At 46.4% G+C, this 26,770-nt stretch overlaps 1 protein-coding gene across 5 annotated transcripts in view; it reads left to right on the top strand.

The window, feature by feature from the left end:
- The window catches only part of UIMC1 (ubiquitin interaction motif containing 1), a 40,010-nt gene that overhangs the window by 5,486 nt on the left and 7,754 nt on the right, over nucleotides 1-26,770 (top strand). For 4 of the 5 annotated variants that reach the window (XM_085073903.1, XM_085073902.1, XM_085073905.1 and 1 more), the window contains exons 3-9: nucleotides 7,256-7,343; nucleotides 12,435-12,559; nucleotides 12,902-14,056; nucleotides 17,536-17,600; nucleotides 20,092-20,180; nucleotides 21,098-21,177; nucleotides 24,403-24,571. In XM_085073903.1, coding sequence (XP_084930029.1) covers nucleotides 7,256-7,343; nucleotides 12,435-12,559; nucleotides 12,902-14,056; nucleotides 17,536-17,600; nucleotides 20,092-20,180; nucleotides 21,098-21,177; nucleotides 24,403-24,571 — 1,771 coding nt within the window. The remainder of the gene's footprint in view (nucleotides 1-7,255; nucleotides 7,344-12,434; nucleotides 12,560-12,901; nucleotides 14,057-17,535; nucleotides 17,601-20,091; nucleotides 20,181-21,097; nucleotides 21,178-24,402; nucleotides 24,572-26,770) is intronic. The other variant, XM_085073904.1, reaches the window with a different exon arrangement.

Below are 26,770 nucleotides of genomic sequence, written 5' to 3'. Positions count from 1 at the left end.
GCTTTGCTCTGTCTTGCTGGTGATTGGGGATCCTAAGCTGCTTTTTGTAATTCCACCATTTTCAAAAGCATTTCAGTTCACTCTCAAGCTGTAGATCTTAAATCAGGTCCCTTTTGCTCCCACATCTGCAGTGTGCTGCTCTCCAATAAGGCGATTATCATGTGAGGAGGAGAAAATCACTAGAAATAAACAGTAAGAAGCTGTAGGGCAAACGATATTGGATGTTTTTTCTTCACATTGTCTGAGTTCTTTCCCATTGGGAAATTCCCTGAAAGAAATGGAACATATGGCAGTAATAGTTCAGTGGGGTTAAACCCTTAGCTCTGCAATATGCTAAGTTAACTTCAGATGTCTGCTGCATCACTGGCCTTTATTGTGAAACCTATAAGGAAAAAAGAAATCAGCAGCTATAAGAGCTGCTGCAGTACATAAAAGATCAGGACCTGTTATTGTCTGCAATTATTCATCTCAATGTGCACGTATCTGAAAAAGAGGAAACAAACGTCTCTTAAAACACATCTATAAAAAGGTTAGGCTCCCTCACTGTTCTGTAAGTTTGTCTATAAACAATAAATTCTAATGGCATAATCGGTCATATTACAGAAAAGGATATGCTCAGAGAGGCCGTTAAAGAGCCAATTAGGTTCTGTTTAAGTGACAACAGTTCAGTCAGTTGAATGAGTGGATTTATTCAGTTCAGTCTCTTTCTGTGAGTCATCAGCTTCCAGATCCAGTGCCACAGTCTCTTGTCGTGTTGTTTTCTGCAAAATCAAACACAAAACTGATTTACTTGGGATCTCAAAAAAATAACTGTCTGCCTTCTGTAACTGTCTCAGCTCTTCTGTGCACATCAAGTTGAATTTCAATTTTGAACGTTGTAACTGTTGTTCTTGCTCTGGTAAGACCTTGTTGTGTGTTTGAGAAGAGGTGTGGGAAGCTCAGATCAATAGCAATTTTAGAGAACAATACATTCTCAATTAATCTTGCATCTGTTAGGACATGGTTCCTTATGAATCAAAAGCTACAAGGACAATTTGGGCATCATTGATTCGATGGCTTTCTTCCTTGGCAGTCTCTTGGCAGGTATCTATAGAACAAGTCCCTAGTTCTGCTTCCAGACCAGCAGATCTTGTAGCAGCTGCACCTGGAAAGCCTCCAGCTTCTCACTTTTGATGATCTTTGGCAGACTGCCTCTCCCAGGAATTTTTCAGTCATGCTGGATTATCAAGCTCATCCATGTTATTTTGCCAAGTTTCCTTTCTTTGCTCATGTCTATGCTGTGGCATCTGCAGAGCTGCATTAGAAAAAAGTTCTCTGGATGTGAGGCTTTCTGATCTCTGCTATATATAATCCTGGATTCGGGGAACACTTCTCTTTTTTTGGAAAGGGTCAGACAAAATAAGAACAGTCTCTCTGGCTCTGTGGAAACCAAAGGAGATGACCTTCTTTGTGCAGACTGTGTCTCTGAAAATGCAGACACGCCGAATGAGCAGAGTGGTTCCCATCTCCCCTGGCTGTTTAATCCCACAGGGAATTGGTTGCCTGTGCCAGAAGATGGATGTTCATTCACAAATACACAATATTTTGAGTAGTGCCCAACAATGCTCTCTCTAAGCATGATGATTTTTGGTCTCTTGAGCCTCCTGCTTGAATTCAGCTGCTGGTAAAGACCCCTGAAGCCATGTCTGAAAGATGATTGTTCTTCAGCATGAGGCCTGGCCAAGCGTGAACTCTGAGCACAGCCCAAAAGTTATGCTGACCTGTTAAACTGATCTGCAGCCTTAAGTGCAATTGATCTTCAAATGCTGCTGATCTGGTGTGGGACCTTTTGGAATGGTCTTTTTCCTGGGCAGATCCTTTGGGAGTTTTGAGAGTACCTGCCTGCACTTATAAAATTGGCATCAAGTCTCACAAGCTCTTTGTGCCAGATCCATCAGCTCTGCCAGCTCTCGGGGAACATATGACAAGACTCCAGGGTGATGGTGCCATCTATTTCTGCTTGGCCTGTCTTCCCTTTGGGTGTGGAACATCCCTTTGCCTGAGTGCTCGTGTTTGGAGATACTCGTAGTCAGGGTAATCAGCAGCATGTGTTGATGTTCCAGGTCAGATTTTGGCTGTGGTGCACAGAGAGGTGTGTTTAGGCATTGGTTGGAATATCCAGTCACTGCCATATCCTGTTTCCATCAGCTGTGACAGTGGACACTCACCTCAGGACCAGGCATGGCATGAGGGACATCTTGGTATGGAGGAGATGGCACTGGAAATGTCACAGTCAGCATAGCAGTGCCCACCTGTCATCATTGAATCCCATCCAGCAGCTAAGCACCAGGCAGCTGCTTGCTCACTCCCACCCCATTGTGGAAAGGAGAATCGTGGGGAAAAAAGCAGATCTTGTGGGTTGAGATAAGAACAGCTTAATAATTGAAACAAGATAAAATATACTAATACTATTAATAATCCTCGTGATAACATCGAGAATAATTGTAATGAAAAGAAGGGAGAGAGGAACTGCTTTCTATCAGAAACTGTAATGATAGGACAAGGAGGAATGGGTTCAAACTGAAAGGGGAGAAATTCTGTTTAGATATTTGGAATAAATTCTTTACTGTGAGGGTTGTGAGGCACTAGAACAGGACACTCAGAGAGGTTGTGGATATCTCATCCTTGGCAGTGTTCAAGGCCAGGCAATAAGCAACTTGGTCTTGTGGGAACTGCCCAGGACAGGAGGCTTGGAATGAGGATAATCTTTAAGGTCCCTTCCAACCCAAACCCTTCCATGATTCTATGCGTAAAACCCAAGAAAAACAAGTGACATAATCCAGTTGCTCACCACCCACTTACTTATGCTCATCCAGTCCCTGAACAGCCATCAGTGTCTCCCAGCCAATTTTCCCTGTTTATACACTGGGCATGAGGTTCTGTGGTATGGAATGTCCCTTTGCCCAGTTCCCCCAGCTCCTTGTGCACCTGCTCACTGTCAGAGCACAGGAAACTGAAAAGGCCTTGGTTTAGAGTAAGCACTGCTTGGCACCAGCTAAACCATTGGTGTGCTATCAACATCATTCTCATACTAAATCCAAAACACAGCACTGCACCAGCTACTAGGAATAAAATTAACTCAATCCCAGGACACCACCTCACACTGCTGACCATCCAAGCGAAGCAGAGCCGCATGGGAGTATTCCTGCAGTGCCTTGCTGTCTCCATGGGCTCTGCTGGTGCCAAGGGACCCAGTGCCTCCAGCTCCCACAGGAGAATGAGTGAGTTGGTTCTGGAGGAGGCTTCATGGCTCTGCTGAGCTCACTCCTTGACAATCAGATTGATCTGAATCCAGGCTTCTCACAAACCAGAAAAAGCCCTTTTTCCTGCAGAGTCCTCTCTCCCTGTGTTAGGAACTGCATATCCTGGCATGAGCCCCGTTGTGTCTTGTTGTTCATCTCTACTTCCATCAGGTTTGTTCTAATGAGCTGAAAGAGCAAAGCTGAAACAGATTCTGAACTGAAGTCAGAGACTAATAAAGTAGGGTGTGATATTAATTTCAGCAGCAGCCTTGGCTAGAGCCAAACATGGCAATTCCAACATCTAATTGGCTTTTAAAAATAAATTAGTCTGGTTTTCATCTGCATAGTTCCAATGCAGGATGTGTGGTGTTTGGCTGTGCCCTATTGTTAGGTGGTCCCAACTGCTGTTGAGCAGTAAAATTACCCAGACCTTTTGACTTTGCAGTCTGCACTGTTAGTGATGGAGACATTCTGCTGTAGCCTTTCCTTCCCTGAGTCAGTAGAAGCTGATTTTTGTGGTTTATCATGTGGATTCGAGGGAGCAGGATGTGGGATGCTGGCTACTGGCTTCCATTTATGGGCTTTTAGAAATGAGTGGAGCTGTATCTGTTTCTGCTGGCAGAGTCAGGTTCTCTTAAGTATGTGCAAAAGCGTTTTTAAAATGAGAATTTGATTTCCTGCTGTCTGGTGAAACCAAGCAGGTTACAAAAACAAGGAAGAAGAATAGTGGCTGCCTTCCATTGAATGTGTAAGGAAATTTGGAAACCTGTCTATTTCTTGATCTGTGTACAATGCTGACAGTGAAATTGCTCATAAGAGAGCATCATAAATTAAAGTGCAGAGCCTGAAACACAGGAAGAGAATTTGGGTTCCTTCTGGCCGTTATTGACGGCAAAGGAGGAGGGATGCTCTCCAGGCTGGCACTGAGCAGAGGTGTGCAGTCCTACCTCGCTTCTTTTATAATAATTAGTTTCCCTTGGAAGATGTGTGTTGGAGATGACCTTGTAACTAAGAGTATTGGCTGCAGTTTGGGAATATTTAATTGATTAAGATTATTTTTGGACTAGTGATCTTATTAGAAAGGCAGTTGGTTGAGTGGCCCCTTGAGTTCCTATTATCCTTGTAGATAGATGAGCATTAAAAGGTTGGGTCAGGAAGAGCAAGCCCTGTTGTCTTCTCTGAATTTTCTTGGCCCCTTCTGTTTCTACCATCCATGCCTGCATTTATGCAGAGCACTCTGGGGCCTGCGGGGTTCTCTCCCAGCAGAGGTACAAACAGCCATAAATCCTAATTAAAAGGTATGTTTTATTTTCTGGGTTTAAAAATAAAGAAGATTTAAGAATTCTTGGAATTGAGATGTGTGTATATATTTTGGCCCATCAGGATTAATTGGATTTGCTTCAGCGGTTCACTGTACCGTGGCTGTTCAGTAGAACGCTGCTGAGCAATTTAAACATCTTTCTCAAATGTATGAGGTTTGCACAACACGTGTCCTGCAATAATTTTGCTCCTGCCACTGATGTAAATGTCGAGATTCTTCAGGACCAGCATGGGGAACTGAGGCACGTACTTGGCTGTGCCATGGATCCGGGCAATGTGCCTGGTGCAGGGCACACCATTCCCCTCAGAAGCCCCAGAGATGTTCAAGCCTTGTGTTGTCCCATAGTGTGTGCTGTGTGTGTGTCTCTGTGCACAGAGCAGGCACTCACAGCCATGGAAACTTTGGTGTGCTCATAAATCACATCCGTGCCCTGGAAGAGAGCTGCAGATGAGCGTGTCAGGGTTGACCTTCCAGCAAGTGCAGGAGTGATGAGGAGAAGATTGATGCCTAGAGAGAAGAGCTGGGGATTTACAGAGCCTGTTAGGATTAAATTGCCCCTGTCTTAAGCTGGGGTGGGTTTAGCATTGTTGGACAGGGTTTTGGGGGAGGGCAGGAGAGCTGTTTCTGGACCTCCTCCAGTGTATAATCCTGGTGCAATCCCACGGACTGTTCTCCACCCCCTGAGGGGGGGAGCTGCCCACAAGGTCAGCATGGGGCTTTTGCTGCAGATCAGGGCAGGGCAGTTTGGAGTAGGAGATCCCATGGCTTATGGAAAACTGCAGAGAAAGGCACCATGCCAGGGCCCTGGAAGAGAGAGGATTTCACCCCCTGAGTAGGAGCTTGGCATCCATCTCCTAGGAAGAGAGACTCTGGATGTGAAGCAGCCTTTTGGAGACACTGGGGCAGACCTCGAAAAGAGGGTACCTAAACCAATCTGGGTGGGGAAGAGAAGTAGTCAGTCACAGAAAAAAACCCTTAGGAGCAACCATGAGTGTGTGTGGACTTGCCAAGCATCATTGCTGCTGTGTTGTGAGCTGATTCTTAAGTCAGTGGAGGTGAGGAATGGTGTAGGTGTTAAGGCATGTAAAAGCTGTAATATATTAGGGTTTCAGGAAACCAACTAATAGTATGTCTTGCAAAATCCTAGTTGGATAAATAATTTAATTTGGTCTAGATAGTAACATTCCTGGATTGAAATCCTGCTAAAAGGCTGTCAGTAAGAGCTGCTGATGAACAGAAGAGAGGCTCATCTGGGGGGAGATGTAAAGCGGAGGCCAAGAGGATCAATATTAGGTCTGTGTGTGTTTTAACATCCTCATTAATGATCTGTAAGAGGGAGCAAGTGGTGTATATAGATTAATAAAATCTACAGATAACACTAAAGCCAGAGATGTCTTCAACAAAACTCAGCACAGAGGTGCAGTCCAAAGGACTTCACAGGTTCAAAAACATGGGCAAAGGACAAAAGAAATTGATGACACTTGAAAAGAATTGATGTATCTGTTTGTGTTAAAGTAGCTCAAGCTATGTGCCCCTCCTTGACCTCTCCTCCTGGCACAGGAGGTGGAATGAGGCACGAGTGAGTTGCCATCATGTCTCATGGGCAGCAAAACTCACTGCAGCTGCAGAGGGAGCAATGCAAAGCCCATCCTGGCCAGGTGTGGGTCTTTGCCTGAAACACTAGATTTGATTCTAATCCTACCTGATTTAGAGAGACAAATTGGAAGGGGTCCAGTGCCAGCCTTTGGTAATGTGTGCGCCCTTGCCTAAGCCGTTAGGACAGCAACTTGCAGAAATGTGTGTCATTTAAGCCTGTGCCCATTTGTGGTGCAGTCCCTGTGCTTAAAGCAGCACACACTTAGGTTGTTCATGGGAATATTTTTCCAGCTACCCTCAAGACAGCAAATTTGTGAAGTATTCAAATTTCAAAAATGAAACACTTGTGGCAATACTGCCCAGAGAAGCTGTGGATGCATCTTGCTGTATTCAAGGCCAGGTTGGATGGGGATCTGAGCACCCTGGTCTGGTGGGAGGTGTCCTTGCCCATGACAGGGGGTTTAAATGAGGTGAACTTTAAAGTCCCTTCCAACTCAAACCATTCTTTGATTCTATGAATACAACGAGAAAATAGCATGAGGAGAAAATACAGCTGGTTCCCCTGCCCTCAGGGTGCATTGGTGTGGGTCTCCAAAAAATGGGTAGGGATTCTAGTTTTGAACCTGAAATTGTCTGGGCGGAGTACTAGAAGCTGCATGGCAGGAAACAGTCCTGGCTTACAGGTGTGTGATGCTCAGTTATAAAAAGGTTCTGTTTTTCTCTTTTGAGTGCTTACAAATAACAATGTTTTAGCAAGGCCAAACAAATTCTCTTTAAAATCGTGGGTAGCAGGTGCAGCGCATGGTGGTGACTGGCATGAAGTCTATTGTCTCTCCTACTTCTCTGTTTATGTCAGTCTGTAACTCTTTTTGCTCGTTATGCTTATCACACAGCTTTTAATAGTTACAGAATGTGTTTGAATTACGTTTGAAATTCAAATTTCACACAAATAGATGCTTGTTCTTGAACCAGTGTTTGTGTCTGAGTAGCTGGGGGGAGGGGGCTGGTAGTATTTCTTACATATTGCATGCACTCACCATGTTATTTTCCATTACAGCAGGAGTCAAAGGAAGAGAGTGGATTGCAAAAGAAGAGAACAAAGCAGCTGGATCGAACGAAGTTTGCTGCTAAAAGGAAGATCGCACGTAGGTCTTGATTGTGGGGCTGGGGAAGTTGTCTGGTGCTGAGCAGCTTCTGCTGTTTGTGTTAGAGATTATTTCCCTTGCAGACAGGCTGTGACATAGCTGGGGATGCAGAAAAGACCCTTCTCAGGGCTAAATTTTATCTGTCAGAATAGGCACACTGTCACTTGTTTTCTCCCCAGGCAGTGTGTGCACAGACCGGTGCACTTCCAAGATAAGTGTGCGAGGGTGTTGGTACCTCACCGAGTTCAAAATTGGCTGAGGCCGATCTAAAAGTGCCGTCAGTCATAAACTGCTTTCCTGTTCAGGCCCCTCTGCTCCTGTCTGTCCCTGAAACATCACAATGCTCTGACCCGACAGCTGCCGCTCAGGAAAGATCTGAGTCGCAGCTGACAGTTCTCTGAAATCATCAGCTCACAGTGTGGGGACAGCCGGAGCGCCAGCAATGTTGGGCATCATCAGGAAGGGTGTTAAGAACAAGGGATTTGGTTGATGTCATTTTGCTGTTACATAAAGTGTTGGTGCACCCCTGTCACAGTGCTGTGTGCAGGTCTGGCCCCTGCATTGCAAGGACATTTAGGTACATCCGGAGGAGGGCAGCCCAAGCCATGAAAGGGGGAACAGCTGCTTGGTGAGGAGAGATTGGAAAGCCTAGGGCTGCTTTATTAGGAGGGAACGGTGGGATCAAAGTTCCCACTGGGAAGGCAATGCCTCAGCTGAGCACAGAGCTGTTGTTTATCAGCTCCTGGGGTGTATCAGTGGAAATAGCAAGAGATAGATGGGTTTAGAACGGGTGAAGGACAGTAATGCTTCACACAGCATGAGGTGAACTCGTGGAAGTTTGTGTCACAGGAGGTTGCGGAGGGGTCACAATCAGCAGCTTTAATAAGGGATTAAACGCATTCATGGACAATAAGTCTATGAACAGATGCTAAAGGCTGGGATGTTCCTGCTCATATGCTGATTTACAGGCAGAAAGGCCCAGTGAGCATGGCCAGGGTGCCTGTGCTCCCTGTACAGCCCGACATGTTACAGCAGCCAGACCCCAGAGGGTCCCCTCTTGTGTTCCTGTGCTCTGTGAGGCAGTGGTCCATCCAGCAGGTGAAATTCAGGGTGTTTTAAAATGGGAGAGGTGTTGTCTCCTGCAAAACTCAAAGCAATCACTGAACAAAATGGAGCATGCCAGTGCTCTGCAAGCAGCAGCAGTTGGGCTTGTCAGTCCTCACAGGGCTTGTGTGAATTAAATTGTTTTTAATAGAGGCCTAAGGCCATAGCACAGAACAGCCTAGCTCTTTGTGGGAGCTGCAGCCCATTGTGCATGTCTGTGTTGAACAAGTGAGATAGCAAAGTCAGAGATGGGGAAAGAGTTCTTTTTCTCATTCTTCTTTTTCTCCCAAAGGAAACAGAACACCAAATTAAAGCTGAAACCCCCCTTGGAGATGCCACTAAAATGTGACCAAACATATGGTGCTAAGAGCAGGGATCTGCTGAAGTTGGATGTCCTCGTTGCATCATTGAGCATGTAGGGTTTCAGGAGGTGATGCTGTGAAAAGGTGTTCAGTGTGCTCCAGAAAAACTGGGAGACAGGGCCGGCTCTCCAAAGGTTGTATAACGGAGGAGTTCTGCTGTGTTTCTAGATGTTGAAATTATTGATAATAGTTTTTCTTTTCCTGGGGCAAAAGCTGCCTTTTTTTGTTGCTTAGTGTACACGTCTGAGTTTGGGGGTGCCTGGCGCCGCACATTCAGAGAGCAGGGGCTTATTTAAGCATGTGTGATGGTGGGGCTGTTCTCATTTGTGGGAAGCTATAATTAGACTTTTGGTGTTTGCTTTTAGGCAAATTAAGATTTGAAGTAGTAATTATTTTTCCCAGTGTCTTTAAATAAATTCTTTGAATTGCGAGGCAAATTGGTCTTTTGTAAAGATTCGGTGCTTCTGGGTAGAGCAAGTTCTTTCTCCTCAAAACTGGAAAATTTCGGATATTGGCAGTCACTGGTTATAATGCGTATCCTCCCTTTTTTGCTTTGTTGTGGTTTTATTCATTTTAACCTAAAGCCATAACTAAAATATATCTGTGACGTTTCATCCTTACAGGATAAATGGAAATACAAAACCTAAAGAAGTCTCTCTCTCTTTTTCCGGAGGAAGTCAGTGCTTTAAAGCACATTTGAATGTTTTTACTGTAATTGCGCTTTGGGTATGTGAATATACCGAGATCCCGCATTTCTGTTATTTTTGAGTAAATCTCTTATTAGTAAGTGTTATAACTACAACTAGTGGGGTTTTGCATCTAATTCACTTTGCAAACGTCAAAATGGAACATAAATCGCTTTGCAAATTGCCGTATTAGCATTTAAAAAGGCTCTGAAACGGTTTAATTTGTTTAGGGCCCTGTATCTTAAAAACAGTTTCTCTCTGACCCCTCCTTCCCATCTGCGGGTCTCTTGGATGCCCTGGTCCCCAGAGAGGCGCTGGGATTGCGTGCCGCGTCGGGATGGACGTGTGACGAGTAGATTTTGGAGTGTGAGATGAAGAGCTCCCAGTGCTGGCGCTTCCCCCTGGGAATGGGATCCTGCAAGGCGAGAGATGAGTGTGAGATGAGCATCGGTCCAGATGGAGAGGGGTCGTTCCTCCCAGGGTCTGCAGAGCCCTCACCACACGCTCCAGGCTCGCTCTCCACTCTGTTTGCACACAGTGGTCGGGGGCTAACGCAGCGCTCTGGGTTTCTAATCATCGTAAATTATGACGGCTGCAATCAGCATCAAGTTTAATAAAACACACGGTGCTGAGAAGTGATCAGTCCTGGAGCACGAAATACTGTCAGCTCCGCTTAAAGCAGGTCAGGTCTGCTGGAAGGCATGAGCAGAACTGCTCTTTGCTCTCCCCACGGTAATGCCAGGTGGATTTAAACTCGAGATTTCCCCGTCTCTGGAGCACCTACTCAACTGGAACGTGCACTAAGTGCATCTTGTTTGTCACTGGTTTCTTTGCCAGAGGCAGCATTTGTCTGGCACATTCCCTGTCCCCAGAGGGGAAATTGCTGTGCCAGGGAGGGAGAAGAAAACAAAATGTACAGCAGTAACTCGCCAAAAAATGTTTCTTTTTATTAAGCTTCATGGATGTTGATAGCCTGAACTGGCGAACACTCAGGCCCCCGCAGAAGCACGTGGAAAGTCGTGTGTTGCAGGGTGCCGATCATGTGCACCAGTTTTCCTGCACATGTCAGAGTTTGCAGAATCTGGCCTGATAGCTGTGATGGTTTGGGCAGGAAAACAAATCTGCACACACTTTCCCAATGCTTGGAAGGTGTTTGATATTATGGAAACAGAAAAGAAGGGATGTGGCACTTAGTGCTATGGTCTGGTTGACACAGTGGTGATTGGTCAAAGGTTGGACTCAATCTCAGAGGTCTTTTCCAACCTAATTGACTCTGTGATTCACTGTTTAATGCTGCTGTTTGTGGGGATGGGAGCATTCTCCATGCACTGGACTGTCGTGTGCTTTCCATTAAAGGATGTTTTTTTTTTTTTGCCCTGGTCCCTCCTGGCTGTAACATCATAGAGTGACTTTGTCCAAGGACAAAAGATCCCCACGAGCCCTGAGAGCGCTGCAGTCTGCCTTCCCTTCAACCTCTTTCTTAATTTTCAAAGGAATTACCCCCCTGCCCCGCCCCAAACCAACAACCTGAAGCTAAGTGCTGTTTTAGTAGGACACATAAAGGAATCTGAAGGTAATCAGTCCAAAAATGCTTCATATTCTACTAGGGTGGGGGAGCGTGAGGCTGCCATCAGCCAGGAGCTGGGGGAAGGGCAGAGCAAAGCACTGCTCTGTGGATGCTCCTGGTTGCAGGAGTGCTGTCAGTGACAGGCTGTGCTATGGCCAGAGTACGGCTATGCTGCTGTGTTTGGGTGGCAGCTGGGTAGGGAGAGGATGGGATAGAAAATGGGAGCCTGCAACTTGCGAATGCATCTTTATCCAGGGAAACGCCTGTCTGTGGAGCTGGCTGCAGTGAAGGCATGTTTTGTGCTTGGGCAGTCTCCCTGTTCAAATGGCATGTCTTAAAGATGTTGTAGCCCGTCGGAGAGCGCGAGCCTTTGGTTCATGCATGAGATGGCGCGTGCAGGATTCTGCCTGGAGGAGGGAGCGGGTTCTGAAGGAAATCTGTCAATTTGTTTCGAGTGAGAAGATGTATTTTTCAGCTCCTGAGAGTGCTGTTGAGTTGTTTTTCAAGCTTCTCTCTATTCTGCAGGCATTGTATATTTTAAGCAGAGTGAAAGTGTTGGATTGAATCTAAGTAAATAAGTGTTTTCCAAAGTAACTAACTGCTTTGTTTCTGCATAGGCAGTCTAGACTTTTGCTTTGATTGGAACGAGGAATATTTCAGGAATAAATTTTCTGCTGAAATAGCAGTTACAACTGTAGGAAACCTGTTTCCCATGCATGACTGACTTAGTGATGCAGTGGAGTGGTGATGTGAGCAGAAGGGGGATGTATGCATGTGAAATATCCTCTATAATACCACCAAGCAAGTAACATTATCCTCCACAGAGCTTTCCACCTGCGGCTCGGGGTGAACATCATGTAGCTCTTTTTCTCTTGTGTAGGTCTCCTGTGGTATTGCAGGTATCTGTGTGTCAGAAGGCAGTGAGGTGTGCTACTTGGTTAGTAAAAAAGTGCCTTAAAGAAGATGTGTTGTTTATCCTGCCTTGCTGCTGAGCCTCTCCAGTATAAAAATGAGCACACTTTAGAAATCTGTCCTTTTCCTCTCTCCTTGAGCATGCATTCTGCAGCTGCAGTCTGTGTTGTTTGATGGCGAATAAAATGTCATGTTGCAGTTAATATACTCAGGGAATGGGAACTCAGATTGCTGTGGAAACCTGAAGTGGAGCTCCTGACCTGAGTTACCTTTCTCATTTAGTGTTGCCTGCTCTGGTTTTGGTGACACCTTTTCAGGACAGCTGAGGTTTAGGTGATTTGCTCTGCATTTCTCCTGAAGAGGTGGGACCCTCACCCATTTCTTCCAATTCTGGATATATACTGAGTGCTTACATACACCTGCAGCTGTAACTTGACATTATCCTTTTCTTCTGCTATAGAGATGACTGAAGAGGAACAATTTGCACTGGCCCTGAAAATGAGTGAGCAAGAAGCTAGACAAGTGAACTGTCAGGAAGAGGAAGAGGAGGAGCTCTTGAGGAAGGCCATTGCTGAGAGCCTTAGTGTAAGTGCACTTCTGTGGAGAGGCTCACTAGGGTTCTTCAGCAACATTGCTGTCTGTGCTTGTTTCACCATGCTGCACAAAAGAAAGTTTTACTGGGGAGCGTAGATATTTCCAGCACAAACTGGAATAACAGCAGTCACAGAATAGTTGCTTTGTACCCTTCTTAGTGAGAGGGATATATGAAGTCTCACCCCAGCTGTCCCTATTTTGGGGTACAGAATTTGGATTCGGGGTGGGGGGAACTGCAGTCCACGTGATGGCTGCCAGTGTGCTGGGGGAGCCCTTGATGTGCTGTGCTGATCGAGAACATGTCTGTAGGAGAGTCAACCTTTTGTTTTTCAGAGCTGTCAGCCCTCGGACTCCTCTGCTGCAACTCCTCAGTTGTCAGTGGAAGAGCTGGATACACAGGGCCAAAGCCAGCCCGCCGAGAAAGAAGGCTCTGAGATCCTGGGAGGCCTGGCATTCTGCCCTGACACCCCTCCCTCCGACTGCAGCTCCCACTCACAGAGCTCCAGAGCTGATGGGAATGGACAGATGGATGTTGCCCGGAGCCCCTTGGTAGTGTTGAGGAGGTTAAGCCAGGAAATCGTTGAAAGCTCACTAGTATCCAGCATAATCGTATCTCCGGGGAAGGGCCAGTCTGTGACAAGGTCAAATGAAAAGTCTTGCTCACCAGCAAAAAGTGATTCGAGTAACATGTTACCCAGCACTCTTGCAGAGGACTTCATGTCTTTGAGTCCCACCTTTGGCAAGGTGGCTTCAGGCTCCTGGCATCTGACACCTCGGAGACTGTTCAGCAGCCCCTCCAGCTCTTCTGAAGCAGCAGGCCACGAACCAAAAGAGCAGCTCCTGCCCTGCAGTGGCCATTCTGTGGGAGAAGCTGGTGCTGGGAGCTCAGCCACACTCTGGAAGAGAAGGACTGCAGAACAGTGTGACAGCCCCAGGAGGAGTGGTGCAGGAGCAGGTACCAAACACAGCTCACAGCCTGGGCACACTGCCAAGGTCTGTGTTTCCACAGAGCAAGCAGAGCAGAACGAGGGGTCTGGCAGTACCCCAGATCTTTGCATGCTGACTACGGCGGAGGAGAAGCACAAACAGGAGGAGGCAAGAGACACAGTGCACTATTACTGGGGCATTCCCTTCTGCCCCAAAGGGGTGGACCCCAACCAGTACACCAAAGTCATCTTGTGTCAACTGGAGGTTTACCAGAAGAGCCTGAAGCAGGCTCAGAGGCAGCTATTGCATAAGAAGGAGTTTGGTAACCCAGTTGTGCCCAGTTCTTCCTTGAGCCACAATGAGCTTGGGAAAGGAGAGGAGATAAGCAGGGAGAATGGGGTTGCTGATGGTACAGAAGATGGAGACACAGAGGGACAGGAATCTGAAAATATCCCCTGGCTCCACCCTTCAAAGAGGAGGGAGGCAGAGAGTCCAGGTCACAGCATGGAAGAAGAGAAGAACTCCACTTCTGATGATGAACCGACCACTAGCTACTGCCAGGTAAGAGTTTCACCACTGAGCAGAGGTTGAGCAGCCCTTCTGTCCATTTTACAGTTCAGTGCCTTCTGCAGAACAGGCACTTCTATTTAATGCCCCTCTTAAATTTAGGGACTTCCTTCCCTAGCAACACAGCTTACTGTGGAAGGAAGAGAAGTGTGCAGGCTGAAACCCAGCTCACACAAGACCGAGGCCATTGAGCAGTCTGGCAGCCATCATTTGTGCTCCAGAGACAAACACCTCCAGCTGATGCTTCTCATAAGGGTGTAGCCTGGCAGTGTGTCAGGGTAGAGTGCACAGAGGTGATGCTGACCACCACCAGCTCTGGCAAATGAGTTTATGAACCTGTGGCCGTGTGGGTTGCTCTGGGTTTCCCTTTGCAGATGTGGCTTTGCCCTTGTGGTGCAGCCTTTCCTGTTGGCCCCTCCACTCTCATCTGCATCCCTCAATGCTTCACCCTTGGAAGTGCTCTTTTCCCTCGTGCCTGGGAGAGGCTCTGGGTGGTCGCAGGCATCTTCTGCCTGCCTGGGTGATGTGTCACCGCAGTGATGCTCCCTGTCTTTGTCCTGGTGTTGGGCACCTCTCAGGCTCGGGTGTGCTAGACACTAGGTGTCAGCCTCTGTCTCTGTCAAGGCTCTCCTGCTGGAGCGGAAGGCAGCTTTCTGTCACTGCTAAGTTTAAACAGATTGCTAGTCAGATGAAGTATTTATTACTGCTGTATTTTAGGTTTGTGTCAGCCTTTTCCAACCCTCATTTTTCATAATGACTTCACTCCCGGATCATTGTATAACTTTATCTTCTCTATGACTGAAGCCTTGGCTCTGTTGTTCCTGTTTTCAAGTGTATTTGATCATTTACCCTGGTGTTAGAAAGATACTTAACTTGTTTTGTGATATTTATATTCTGTCTTGTAATATTGAACACTTAGGAAAAACGTCATGTCTGCATTTTCTGGTTGCAGAAAAAGAGCAGAGCAGCCTGTGCTGAAATGTGACTTTTCATGACAGTGCTTTGGCTTGGGTTTAGCAGATGGAGATTTAAACAAGCCTTAGAGGTGATCTGCAGAGGAGAGGAACTGACTTGTGCCCTTTTTCATTTCCTTAGGATAGATACAAAAGACCTGAGAGGTTCTTAAAGCAAACTGCACTTTTTTTTTCTGTAGCTTTTCCTCTGGAAATGAAGGTGTCATTATGCTGGAAGATTGGGGTGACTGGAGGTCTATGGATGTGTACTCTAAAGCCCTTGGGAAGCTACAGCAGCTGGGAAGGGCATGAACTTTTAATCAGTACTGAAAATTGTGTGGTATTTTTAAAAATATTATCTATTTAATGCTAATACCTAATTAATTCTTGGGGAGAAAAGAGGTTTTAGTGGTGCTGAGTGGTAACTTATAACCTACTCCTCTAGACCACGGGAGCTCTCTTGGAGCCATAACCTCTGTATAGATGTAGCCTTTCTGATACCTTTAAGGTGAAAAAATAAGGGAGGGGGAGCAGATTTTACAATTTCAACCCTAGCCCAAACTTTGCCAGTCTTTTATTTACATGAGAGAAAATAATTTCTAAATGCCTTTTCATCTGCTTTATCACACCCAGCATGAGAGGTAGCTCCTTTCTCTCGCCTCTCTGTGCAGTCACACACTGAGGCCAGAGCAGGTGATTTACTTGCAAAATCGATATGTTTGATGTTTGCTTGTGCCTTGTCTCCATTTTTTTCCCTCTATCAAATACAATTCTACTGGCAGTGACAAAGGAGGGGCCCAGAGCAGAGCAGAGCTGCATCTCTTGGAGACCCTTTACTGCCTGTGCTGCCCTGGGGTTCCCCCAGTGCCACCAGGGCTGCTCTGCTGGTGGGAGATTTTAGGCTGTGCTGTGTCTAGAAACCATCCTTGAGGACTCAAAGCTGTCCTTGAGCAAAGGACATGGCCTTGTGCCATGTGTGAAATGAAGGTGCAAATGATGTGCTTGAGGGATGCTGCCTGTACCCCTGCCCTGAAACCCTCACCTGGAATAGGCACAGACCTTCCACCCTGGCAGCAGTCGACTGTTTCCACTGCCTCCTGCAGCCAAGGGATGTTTGCACTGAGCAAATCCTGGTTGTCGGGAGATCTCACAGCCTGTGAACCTGCACTAACAAACTTCAATGCTAATAGAATCAATTTCTTCAGAGCCTTTCAGATAAGGTTAGGAAACTCTTGGTCTCTAAAAGGTTCAGAGGGAAAAGACCCAATTCTGGAGATTTAGAGTCTGGTGACCTGAATTAGTGCCATATTTTATAACAGATGTACAAGGAAAACCAGAAACATGGACCAGTGTTCATGACCAGGGCAGAGGCATTGTTAACATATACACAGTTCAGGACAAAGACAAATAAAAATAAAAGAGGAGGTGTGGTATTTTATGTTAATGATGAGTTAGGCTGCAAAGAGGTAAAGACAGCATAGATAATACAGGATATTTAGGGGTTGGAGTCATGTTAGGGAAATTTGACAGGAGAGACCTTGATTTGGAGCTTACTGGGGTAGTACATCCAGGAGTGGAGCTGATGGAAGTTGAAATCTATGGTGGAAATCAAGCTTATAGTGTTTGATAGACTCAAGCAAGGGGGCGGAAAACTCCTTGGGTTTCTTTGAGAAGTAGCATGAGAAATTGTGGGCCTGACAGCAAGGACTGCTAATAAACCGTTGTAATTCCACCTGATTAGAGGATGGCAAGTGTAACATGTACACTGCAGGAGAAGAAAGGGATCTGGGTAATGACTGGCGTGTTAGACTGACCTCAGCAGTGCATAAGGCTTTTGAACAAATTTTAAAGGAAAGAATAAGTGGAGTCGTAGAGCTAAATGAAAAATGGGATGAAATGGACATAGATTTTCCAGCTGTAGATTGTGTGGGTTAATCTGTTCCCTTCCTTTGATGGGACACCTGATTTCCCAGGCAAGAAAAATGCAACAGATTTTATCTCTAGGAAGTTTTAGAAAAGCGCTTCTCTTGGTCAAGCATCAGCTGTACCAGTTGATCAGGTCATTCCTGCTCAGGAAAATAAGTTTTAAAGTTGAGTAGGTGAGGGCTGCTGGGGTGCCTGGGGCAGTGCAGGGGACACTAAAAACCTTGGGTTTAGCTCAGCACAGGTGGAGGTGGAAAAGAGCTATGGTTGCTGCCTGTAAGTACATTGAGGTGGATGCTGAGAACAGGCAGAGAGCATGGAAGATTATGGACAATGTTGGAAGGAGTGGATGGGCATGGACTGTCCAGGAGCATGTCTAGGCAGCAAGGTAACAAAAAGTACTGCCAGACTTTATTGCAGGGAGTACCTTGCCAAAAGGAGGGAAAAAGCTGACTAGTTCCGGATGGATGCTGAGCCATTTTCAGATAAAAATATCCAGCAGACTGGGTGCAATGTCATGGACAGAATCCAATGACCCAGCAGACCTCGGTCAGCTGTGCACGTTGTTTTATATAACACCAGAATTTTCCTATCCAGCCCTCCCAGGTGCTGCCTGCAGCGGATGTGCCTGAAGATGGGGAACCCATGCAAATTGCACAGAGGTGAGTAGGGTGATTTCAGAGCGTGGGGCTCACAGACTTGCCCTGGTGATATGGGCTCTTCCCCTCTCCCTGGAGTATTTTGGGGTGCAGTCCCACCACAGCTCACTGCAGGGCATGCTGGAAGGGTTGGCTGCAGTCACTGCTGTCAAGTATCCCTGGAAATATATGGCTTTGGAGCAGCATGGGAGAGGTGGGGCACAACCGGGGAGAAGGCATCAGTAGCTGTTGTTACTTTATAAGATGTGCAAGGAGCATCCTTGTACAAGTTGAAGGAGTTGCTCCTTGCCCTCTGAAGCTCCTGTGACAAGGTGCAGTAAAGCCGTGGGGAGCTGAAGGTGAGTTACAGTGTTGCCATCACGTGTCTGTCGGGGAAGGCGCACAGGCAGCATGGTGCAGGGTTTACTGGATTTCTGTGTGTATTTTTATGTTCTTGCCTTACTGCTGAAGAGGAAAGCAGGGAGGAGGAAGCCAGACGGCACTGCCTATCAGCCAAAGATAGAGTGCAGTGCTCCAGAAAAGCCACTTCAGCAGATGACAGGTGTGGGACAAGTCAACATGATTTTCTTCAGATTTAAGCCTACTCCTCTTTTCCTTTTTTTTTTTTTTTTCTCCTTCCTGTGGGATGCAATTCTGTAGCAAAGGCTATGGAGAAGAAGGACAAATGGGAGAGGATTCAGGGAGCAAGTTACAAGAAAGGCCAGATAATGTCATGTTTTTAATTTGCTGGGTTTTATAATTTAAACCTGCTTTGGAACAAAACTGCCAACTTTCCTCTGATCTAACAGCATTTGGCCTGAGCAGTTAATATCAATATGCAGAGTATGAAAATCCCTCTTGCTTGCACCTTTTTAACAAGCTTAAAACCTGCCTTGGGGAGCAGGAGGAACCTGCAACTGCCTCTGCCGAGCCTGATGAGCCTGTGACAGCTGAGCTCTGAGCTTGCGTAGAAGACAGTGAGGTGTGCTCTCTGCAGCGCTGGCCTCCCGCCTGCTTAGGGCAGGAGAGCCCAGGATATGGAGGACAGGAAAGGAGAGGGACCTCTTTCCTTTGGTGTAGCTGGTGAGGTTAATCTGGGACATTCCCCAAGCTGCCCAGTAGCTCCTGGCTGCCCGCCTTGGGGTGGGATGCACCTGGATGCAGCAGCCCCTCCTCGAGCAGCTGGAACATCTGCAGCAAGGCAAGAAATGGCTGCAGTCTTTGCAGTTTTGTGCACATTAAGTGTTGCCATCTGGCTCCTGGTAATTTGCCAGCACAGACCTCTCTTGGGTATGGCTCAGGCACCCCAGCCGGCTGGCCTCAGCAGCACTTAATAGGAAAACATGGCTCTGAGCTGTCTGGAGAGAGTGGAGCAGTTTAGGAAGTGCCAGTCCTGTGAAGAGGCTGCTTTGCTTTCTGTGGGCTGCTCTCCCCGCTTGTTCCACGCTTTGTACAGAGCATGGAAGATTGGGGTTTTAATAAATGATTATAGGCTTTGTTACCAGGAGATAGTTGGTGTAGCAAGAAATGTGGTTTGACTTCAAATTGATTAGCCCATTTTATAAATGTCATAGCAAGTTGTTTTGTGTGAGTTCTTTTGAAGGGAGCCCTGATGTTAGACACAGAGTAAAACATGCTCAGCCTGGATTCATAACAAATGCTTTGAGATGCTTTATTTAGAGAGAAAAGCCACTTGTGATTTCCTATCAGAATTTTGTTATTTATCATAAATCAGCAGTGGCTGTTCTCTCTTCTCTAAGGCCTGTGGTTGAGCTTAATAAATCTTGTGTTTGTCAGTGCGGGGATTCATGTTTTTAAAGTGTGTTCTTGCATACTTGATCAGACTAATCAGAGAGCCACGCAAGGCGCAGAGTGTGTCAGCATGGGTGCCAGACTTACTCAGCAATGCCTGCCTGTGTTGGAAAGACACTGTGCAGTGAGGGGGAAGGAAAAAAAGGAGGAATACGAAGGTCAAAATGAGAGGAGCAGTGCTGGGTGCTGCTCTGAGGCACTACCACGATAATGCTGTAAGGACTTTGCTGCAGGGAAAATGCCTTGTGTCACATCCTTGCTGCTTCTGGCTGCTCTGCACAGGGATAAGGGAGAAAATGAGCAGTGTGAGGGGAGAGAGGATAATGTGGGATAAAGCAGGTCTGTCTTTCCTCTGTGAGGATTTCCTTCCCCAGACAGAAGGAGGTACAGTGCTGGTACCTGCACAACTCCCGCGTCTTCTCCCACAGAGTCCCACAATTGTGAGCAGGTTTTTTTGCTCCCTTGTCAAGAGATAATGACCCTTTCTGCCTTTCTAGAGGAAAAAAATGTTCCTTTTGGGGTTTTTGCTTAGGATGGCATTTTAGACTCATATTTTGCAGTTATCCTGGTCATTTCTGGCTGTCAGATATTGACCACTTGGAAATTATGGCATCATCTGCTGTTCTGAACTGTGTGAGAAAGGCAGGTGTGGCCCTCACACATACTGGATTGGAGGTTCATGTTATATTTATATTTTGAACAGCATCTCCACAATGACCCCACTTGGCAGTAAAAGGAGCCCAGATATTGCCACAGAAAACTCTGCTGAAGAAGAGATCTCTGTTTGCCCAGGTAAGAGGCACTTGAGACTGTTATGAATCTTGTACTGAAAGTTAGACGCTTAGGAAGTTCAGAGAAAAGAGGAGAATTTTCAAGTTATTCGAACAAAATGAGATTTCTTTCCCATCTCAGTTTTTCAGGGCTAAAATTATCCAGGTGATTTAGTTTGATCCCCTAGTTTTGGATCCATTTCCTCTAAGAGTTCTGTGACAGGGATTGCTGGAGACTTGCTGAAGAGACACCTGAATGTGCATTGGGCGTGGAGGGATCACTCAAAACAAGGTGTCTCTGCGATGCAATCAAATTTTCAGATTTTTCAGTGTCTATATAATGTGCAAAGCATGAGAGCTGAAATAATTTTTGTCTTACATTAATTAAACATGTTTGGGACCAAGGAGTTTTTCTTCTTTTGGTCTCTCCTACTATGTTTAACATTTTCCGGTCCACGGTTTTAAGTGAGAAAATTAATGAAGAAACCGTTCCTGTTCATGAGCAGCTGTAGCAGGAGAGGTTGTGGTGGTGCTTGGAGTCATATTTTGTTGCTAAGGAAGATGTGGAGGTCTAAAGAAGGTGTGACTGTGAGACAGACCATGCAATGGAAGCTCTGCTTGTCTCGATGCGAGAGCAACTCTATTCTTGCTTTGTCTCCATCCCAGCAAGTGTCCCACGCACTTTCCCTGTGTCTAATCTCACTCCCCATGAAGCTGCAAAGCTACAGTGCCTTTGTCCTCACATCACCATGCTGTGACTTTAACCCCTCGTCTGGCTGTGTTGTTGCACATTGTCTGATAACATTTGTGGCAAGTCTAAAGAATGTTTTGAAACTGTGAAAACTCTGTTAAGAAGTGTTAAGGGCTAAGTTGCATCAACAAGTGAGGAGGTAGTTGGGGGCTGCAAACCTGTGCTGATATGGAGGTGTTTTTCTACAGAGACACAGCCGAGCCCACTGGAAGCTGTTGAGGAGGAGCGAGAAGAGCTCTGCTCAGACAGCAGAGATGCACCTATGCAGGTAAAAGAGCTTGAAGTTGAGGAATGGTCCTGCTTCCAAGCCTACCTTCTAGACCTCAGTTCAGCTGAATTGTGCTGGCATTTCCCTTTGGGTAGCTGGAAGCTTGGACTTCTGCTGTTTGGATCCTCACAAATAGTTCCCTCTTTGCTTTTCTCTACTGCTTTATATCTCCAGTCCCTTTTGGCTGGGGACTGCATGCAGCTGCTTCTGGAGCCTTTCAGTCCTATAGCTGGAGAGCTGTTATCAATTCCAGCCCATTCTTTTATATCCCAGCACTGCTGAGCTGGAGGATGCCATCAGCGTGGGCGGCAGTGCTGTTGCTTGCCCACGCTCAGGGGTACAGGCTGTGATGCTCAGCGATGCAGAGGGACCCCAGAAGCTCTGAGGGGAGTCCAAGTAAACCTCAGGCACTTGTGTTGTGACCTGCTTTTCCCTGTTCCAGTGCTCTGAAGTCTGGTTTGCTCTCCACAGACCATATCCAAGAGGCTAAGAGGAGTCTTTCACCCAGAGATCAGACTGGGATAAGAATGTCTTTGAAGTGTTGAAGGCTGGTGGTGGTTTTCAGGCCAAGCAGAGTGTCCTGAGCTGGGGAATATCGCTTTTGTGCAGTAGTAGTTAATAGCAATAATAAGTCAGTGGCAGGGCCATCCTCTTACCTCTTGCTGCAGATGTGTGCTGTGTGCAGCTCCTTTCCCTGTGTTGTCACACCTGCACAGCAATTGCTTTGCAGCTGTCACTGTACCAACATCTGACTTCAGTTCCTGCTTCTGATAAAACTCCCTTTGTCTATTAATTTAGAGAGCGATATCAAAGGGGTTGCCAAGTACTCCTCTGGCAGGGTACATGAATACAGAATCATACAGCTCTTGACAAGAGGATTCATTTGTGGAAAGCTCATTTTGGGAGTTTGTGGCTTGTACAGCATGTCTGCAGTTCCAATGTCTCATTCTCACAGGCCTCTTAATAAACCATCTTCTGCTCTCATGTGCCTTTCATTCTGCAGGTATCTCCAAGCACTGCTCAGTCAATTAGGGACTGCAGGAGGGAGAGAGGCAGTCCTGGGCTGGCCACCAGAGCACATTTGTGACCCATTTGGCTCTGGCCAGGACACTGTCCTGTCCCCTGGTGCTTTGCAGAGGGTGCCCCATGTCTCACACCTCTGCGTGGATGGCACAAGGTGGTGGGGAGTAGCTTCCTAGGGATTGTTTGACAACATTATGGTTGGCAGCAGGTCCCAGTCCAGATCCCGCTGTCCTCCAGGAAAACAGCAGAAACAGCTACCATGGCATCAGTGGTGTGCAGGAGCCAAACAGAGACCACTGGGAGTGACTTCTTCCTAGCAGATGCTGAGCCAGGACACAGGAGCCTTGTTGTTGAGCTCAGCCTCTAGCATTGCTCTTGGCTGGCTGCAAGTACTCTGTCTTGTAGGCAATTTCCTCTGCTAAAAAGCAGAGGCAACTGTCTCTGGCTCTGACAGGGGTGATTGGTTCTGCAGCTGAGGTTTTCCAGACTGTTACAGCAAGGTTTTGTACAAGCAGTCTTTTGTTACAGAATGTTGCATTTTCATTTAAAATTAGTAATTTACCACCGAATGTAGGCGGGCAGGGTGTGCCGAATTGGTGATCTCCTAAGATTGCTTTAAAAAAGGCAGCTAGAAGGAGCAGTGCCTGCTGCTTTTCCCATCATATTTTTTATGTGTGTTGACTGTGTAGTGCAGGTTTGATTTGATCATTCATATTTGACACATCTTGTTTTTTATGGCTCTTCAGCGTGATGCCCCACAGTGAGGACTTCACAAGATGTAGTGACACTGAGATGTGAGAGAGGGGTACAAGTGTTAATGCTGTAAGTGATGTACTTCAGCAGCCTGTGTTTGGCTGGAGGAACTCTTGTGGCAACTCCTCTGCAGAAATTCAGGACAGAGAGCCTTCCTGGAAATGAGGAATGTTCCTGGGCCTTGGTGCTGTAGCCTTTCAGCTGGTGTTCAGGAGAAATGCTTTTTGAGAGTCGGAATCTCAGTTTGAGGCTCAGTCCTGCAATTTTTGTTACAGCTCCTCTGAGTCAACAAAGCACCCTCCTTCCCTTTAGGACATAAAAATCAGGATCAGATCCTCATTTGGGAAAGGAAGTAATAAACCAAGTAATACAGCAAAGCGCTCCAGTGGCACGGAGCATCTTGGCTGACCCCAATTACTGCTTCCCTGAAATGATACCGTTGGAGGAAAGCAGACGGCAGTTTTGCTGCACTGTCTGCATGTCACTGCTTAGCTCTAAGAACAGAAACCTCTCCCATATTATTTTCCTATAGGTTTCTTTACATGGTTAATATTTAAATAGCTTTTCTTAATCATCGTGAGGAGGGGAAGGTTTTTCCTTAAATGTGGAAAAATCTTACAGCAAGCCTGACTAGGCAGAGATGCAGTTATTTGCGAGATGGCTGCAGTCTGCTGCATTTGGGAATGTCAGTAGCATAGGGAGCAGGCTAGATCTCTGGGGGTTGGTAGTGGAGCACCTTTGCAGCTGTGTGACCAATGCAAAAAGAGAGTGCCACTAAGTGGTAATGGCACCCTGAAAATGTATACAAGCTGTGACATTCTGCCCTAGCAAAAAGCCTCTGCTAGTAATTTTGTGTGACACAGGGTTTTAATGGTATTGCCTCTCTCCTTGATCGGTGTCCCCTCTGATGACTGCTCCAGCCACCTCCTCTATAAAGGAGGAGCTTCCAGTGATCTCTCCAGGCTTCCTAAGACCACAGCAACCTCCTTTTATCTTCCAGGAAACTGTGTTCCCAGACAGTGCTGCCTGTATAGCATGGATCATGTCCAGAAACTGATGAGCACAAGTCAGGTGTTGAGCTCTTGCTTTGCCCCATGAATTTTCCATCAGTTTCGCTTCTGAGATTTCCTGATTAATGGAAGCTTTGCCGTTTTTCCACTGTAGTGCAGGTGATGTTTGCCTTAAACAGTGTGCATGGCTGTGCAGGGAGTTTCACCATGATTCAGAAGGACATGTTGCCTTTGCAAGAAGAATTAGTTATTAGTGCAGCGCAGTTTATTCAGCCAGTGGTGTTATTTCTGACCACTATGTGATGAAGGAAGAATAAAACTTTCCAAGAAAATCCGAGTCTGTGGGAGGGTGAGTAGCCACTAGACAGCAGGGAGCTCTGCACCTAAGTGAAAAAAGAGAAACAGCACTGTCTGGCTAATTTTTCTTCTTCTTCCTTAGGTTGGTGGAGATGAAGATGCTGGCAGGACTGTGTCAGAGTGCAGTGCTACAGCTGCTACTCATGTGTCGTGCCCACTGTGTGACCATGGTTTCCCAGCTGCAGAGATCGAGGTGCATGCCATGTACTGCAATGGCATCGCGGGACCAGAGCCTGCCGAGGACACTCCAGGTCTGCCAAACTCTGCTTCCACGTGTTTGCTCCTCGTGCTCACCCCCCTTCCCTGTTGTTACTTGGCAGGCAGGTGCTGCAGTTTTGTTCCTCTCAGGATGTTTGGCCTGTGGGGAGCTTTGTTCACGCTGCCTAATTCCATCTCCATGCTGGCCAGAGGAGTGTTATTGGAGGCTCTGGTGTTTCCAGCACCTCCTGCACAGAGACATCATCTCTGATTGACTTCACACAATAATTCACCACGTTATTAGCTCCTGAATGTTACACCAGGATCTAGTCCTGGATGCTTCAAGCAGTACTCATAAGATGTGTCTATTGTGTGCTTTGTTGAGGACCTGAAGAGAACGTGGCAGTGGTAGGATATAGAGGGTTTGAGCCACGTGGGTGATCGTCCTTCAGGGCTCTTGAGAAGGTAGAATGTTCTGTACTACTCCAAGCATGGCCTGTACTCTGCATGAAGTCTAACTTTTGTATGTGCAAAAATGGCTTGTTCAGATGGCAGAGTTCGCAGGAAAGTTTCCCTCTTGTTCCACTAAAATTGCAAAATGATAACTATCAATCTGGGAGTGTGGATTTTTCTCCTTTGTGTGAAGAGTGAGGCACAGAAGCATGGTCAGAATGTCCATATTAATCCTCTTTGCATTCTTTTTCATATCAGTTTTCCATAGCCAACCTTTGTAGAGCTTAAGTGAACAAATACACTGGTTGGTTATCAACATATTCAGTATGTTATGTTTTAGCTGCTGCTTGAAATGTAAAATCTGTGTTAGCACAATGTCAGGTAATATCAAAGTAGTAGCTTGTAATAAGATTAACTTTTCAGGTTGTGAATATATAATTTTCAGTTACATACTGGGTTATTAAATGCAACCTAAATCTATGATGTTTAAGCAATTTGAGCAAATCAGAGCTAGTACAAGAACTGTAACTTCTGCATTCCTCTAGCAGGAGGAAGTTTCACCATGTAATCTTAATGCAGAGTTGATGTAGTTTTAAAATACAAGGCCCCTGCTATACTAAATCTTTGGGGATGTGACATGGGTCCTGTCAAGATAACAGGAGCCAGAGTAGTCGCTGATAGTGGCTGGTGCTTAATTTTGGTGGAAGGTTCTCTCTGCAGGCACAACCCAGCTACTGATGCAAAGCATTTGGCTCAGGCAAATCACAAATTATCACAGTTCCTCTCCCATCCTCAACACTGATAAAAGTCTTATTTGTGTTACAAAATGGAGCAGAATTTTTAGTATGCCTTTTAGCAGGAATGTCTTTGGCCTTGTGGTATTCCGGTCCCTGGGGTGGCTGGACTGTGAGTGTATCCATTGATCCTGGGGAATCCCGACTGTGATCAGGAAAAGGCTTTGAATTCTTTGGCAGTGAGAGGGAATTTGTTCTTTTCTTTGGTGTTGGCTTTCAGCAGGACAGAGTTCAAGGCTGGCCTCTCCATTCTGCTTCCAGGCTAGTCTCCTTGGGGATGTTTGTAAGGGTAGTTATTTTGGAATTGCTACTCTGCTGTTCTGGCTTGTTCAGAACAATCCTCCTGTAAGAAAACCAGCCTGGAATAGAAAGGATTTTGCTCTGCAATAATGGCCGTAAGCAGAGCAATGGGTTTGGGACAAAATCACAGTAATTTGAGTTTTCTATTGCCAGTTATTCTAGTATTTTCCCTGTAGAGACCAGGGTCTATTAGCCATAACAGTCTGTGACTCCTGTGTTGTTTACACCCAGAGTCTTTGCAGGACCATGGATTTTCCAGGCTTGGGCAGAATCCTGCCTGCCTGTGGGACTCTGGCTCATGGGGCACCTTGGGCCAGTTTCCAACAGCTGTTGAAAGGCAACAGTCACCCAGAGGGCTCTCAGCTGCTGGTCTGGTCTGGTCTGGTCTGTGGGATTTGGGTTGAATAGGCAGAGGTGATGTTTAGCTCTGAGCAGAGGCCAGACAGTAGCCTGGCACAGCTGTGCATGTACAAAAGGACTCTGCTTCCAGGGCTGTTACCTTGGCATCCACCACTAGCACAAAATCCATAGGTAAAGCTAATGCATGGGGAGAAAAAAGATGTGAGAGAATTGTCTTTTGAAGCAAATGCCAGCTCCTGTGTGGGTCCAGAAGCTGTTCTCTACTGCTGCAGCACTGTGTGCTCTTGGCTGGCTGCTGGCTTTCTTGGGAACACAGAAACAGCCATGTGTGAGAGGAAGTCAAAG

Source organism: Lichenostomus cassidix, chromosome 13 (genome assembly GCF_008360975.1).
Source record: "Lichenostomus cassidix isolate B80296 chromosome 13, HeHo_3.0, whole genome shotgun sequence".
NCBI classification, from domain to species: Eukaryota; Metazoa; Chordata; class Aves; order Passeriformes; family Meliphagidae; genus Lichenostomus; species Lichenostomus cassidix.
The sequence above is the reverse complement of the archived record's forward strand: the minus strand, read 5'-3'. Positions and strand labels throughout refer to the sequence as shown.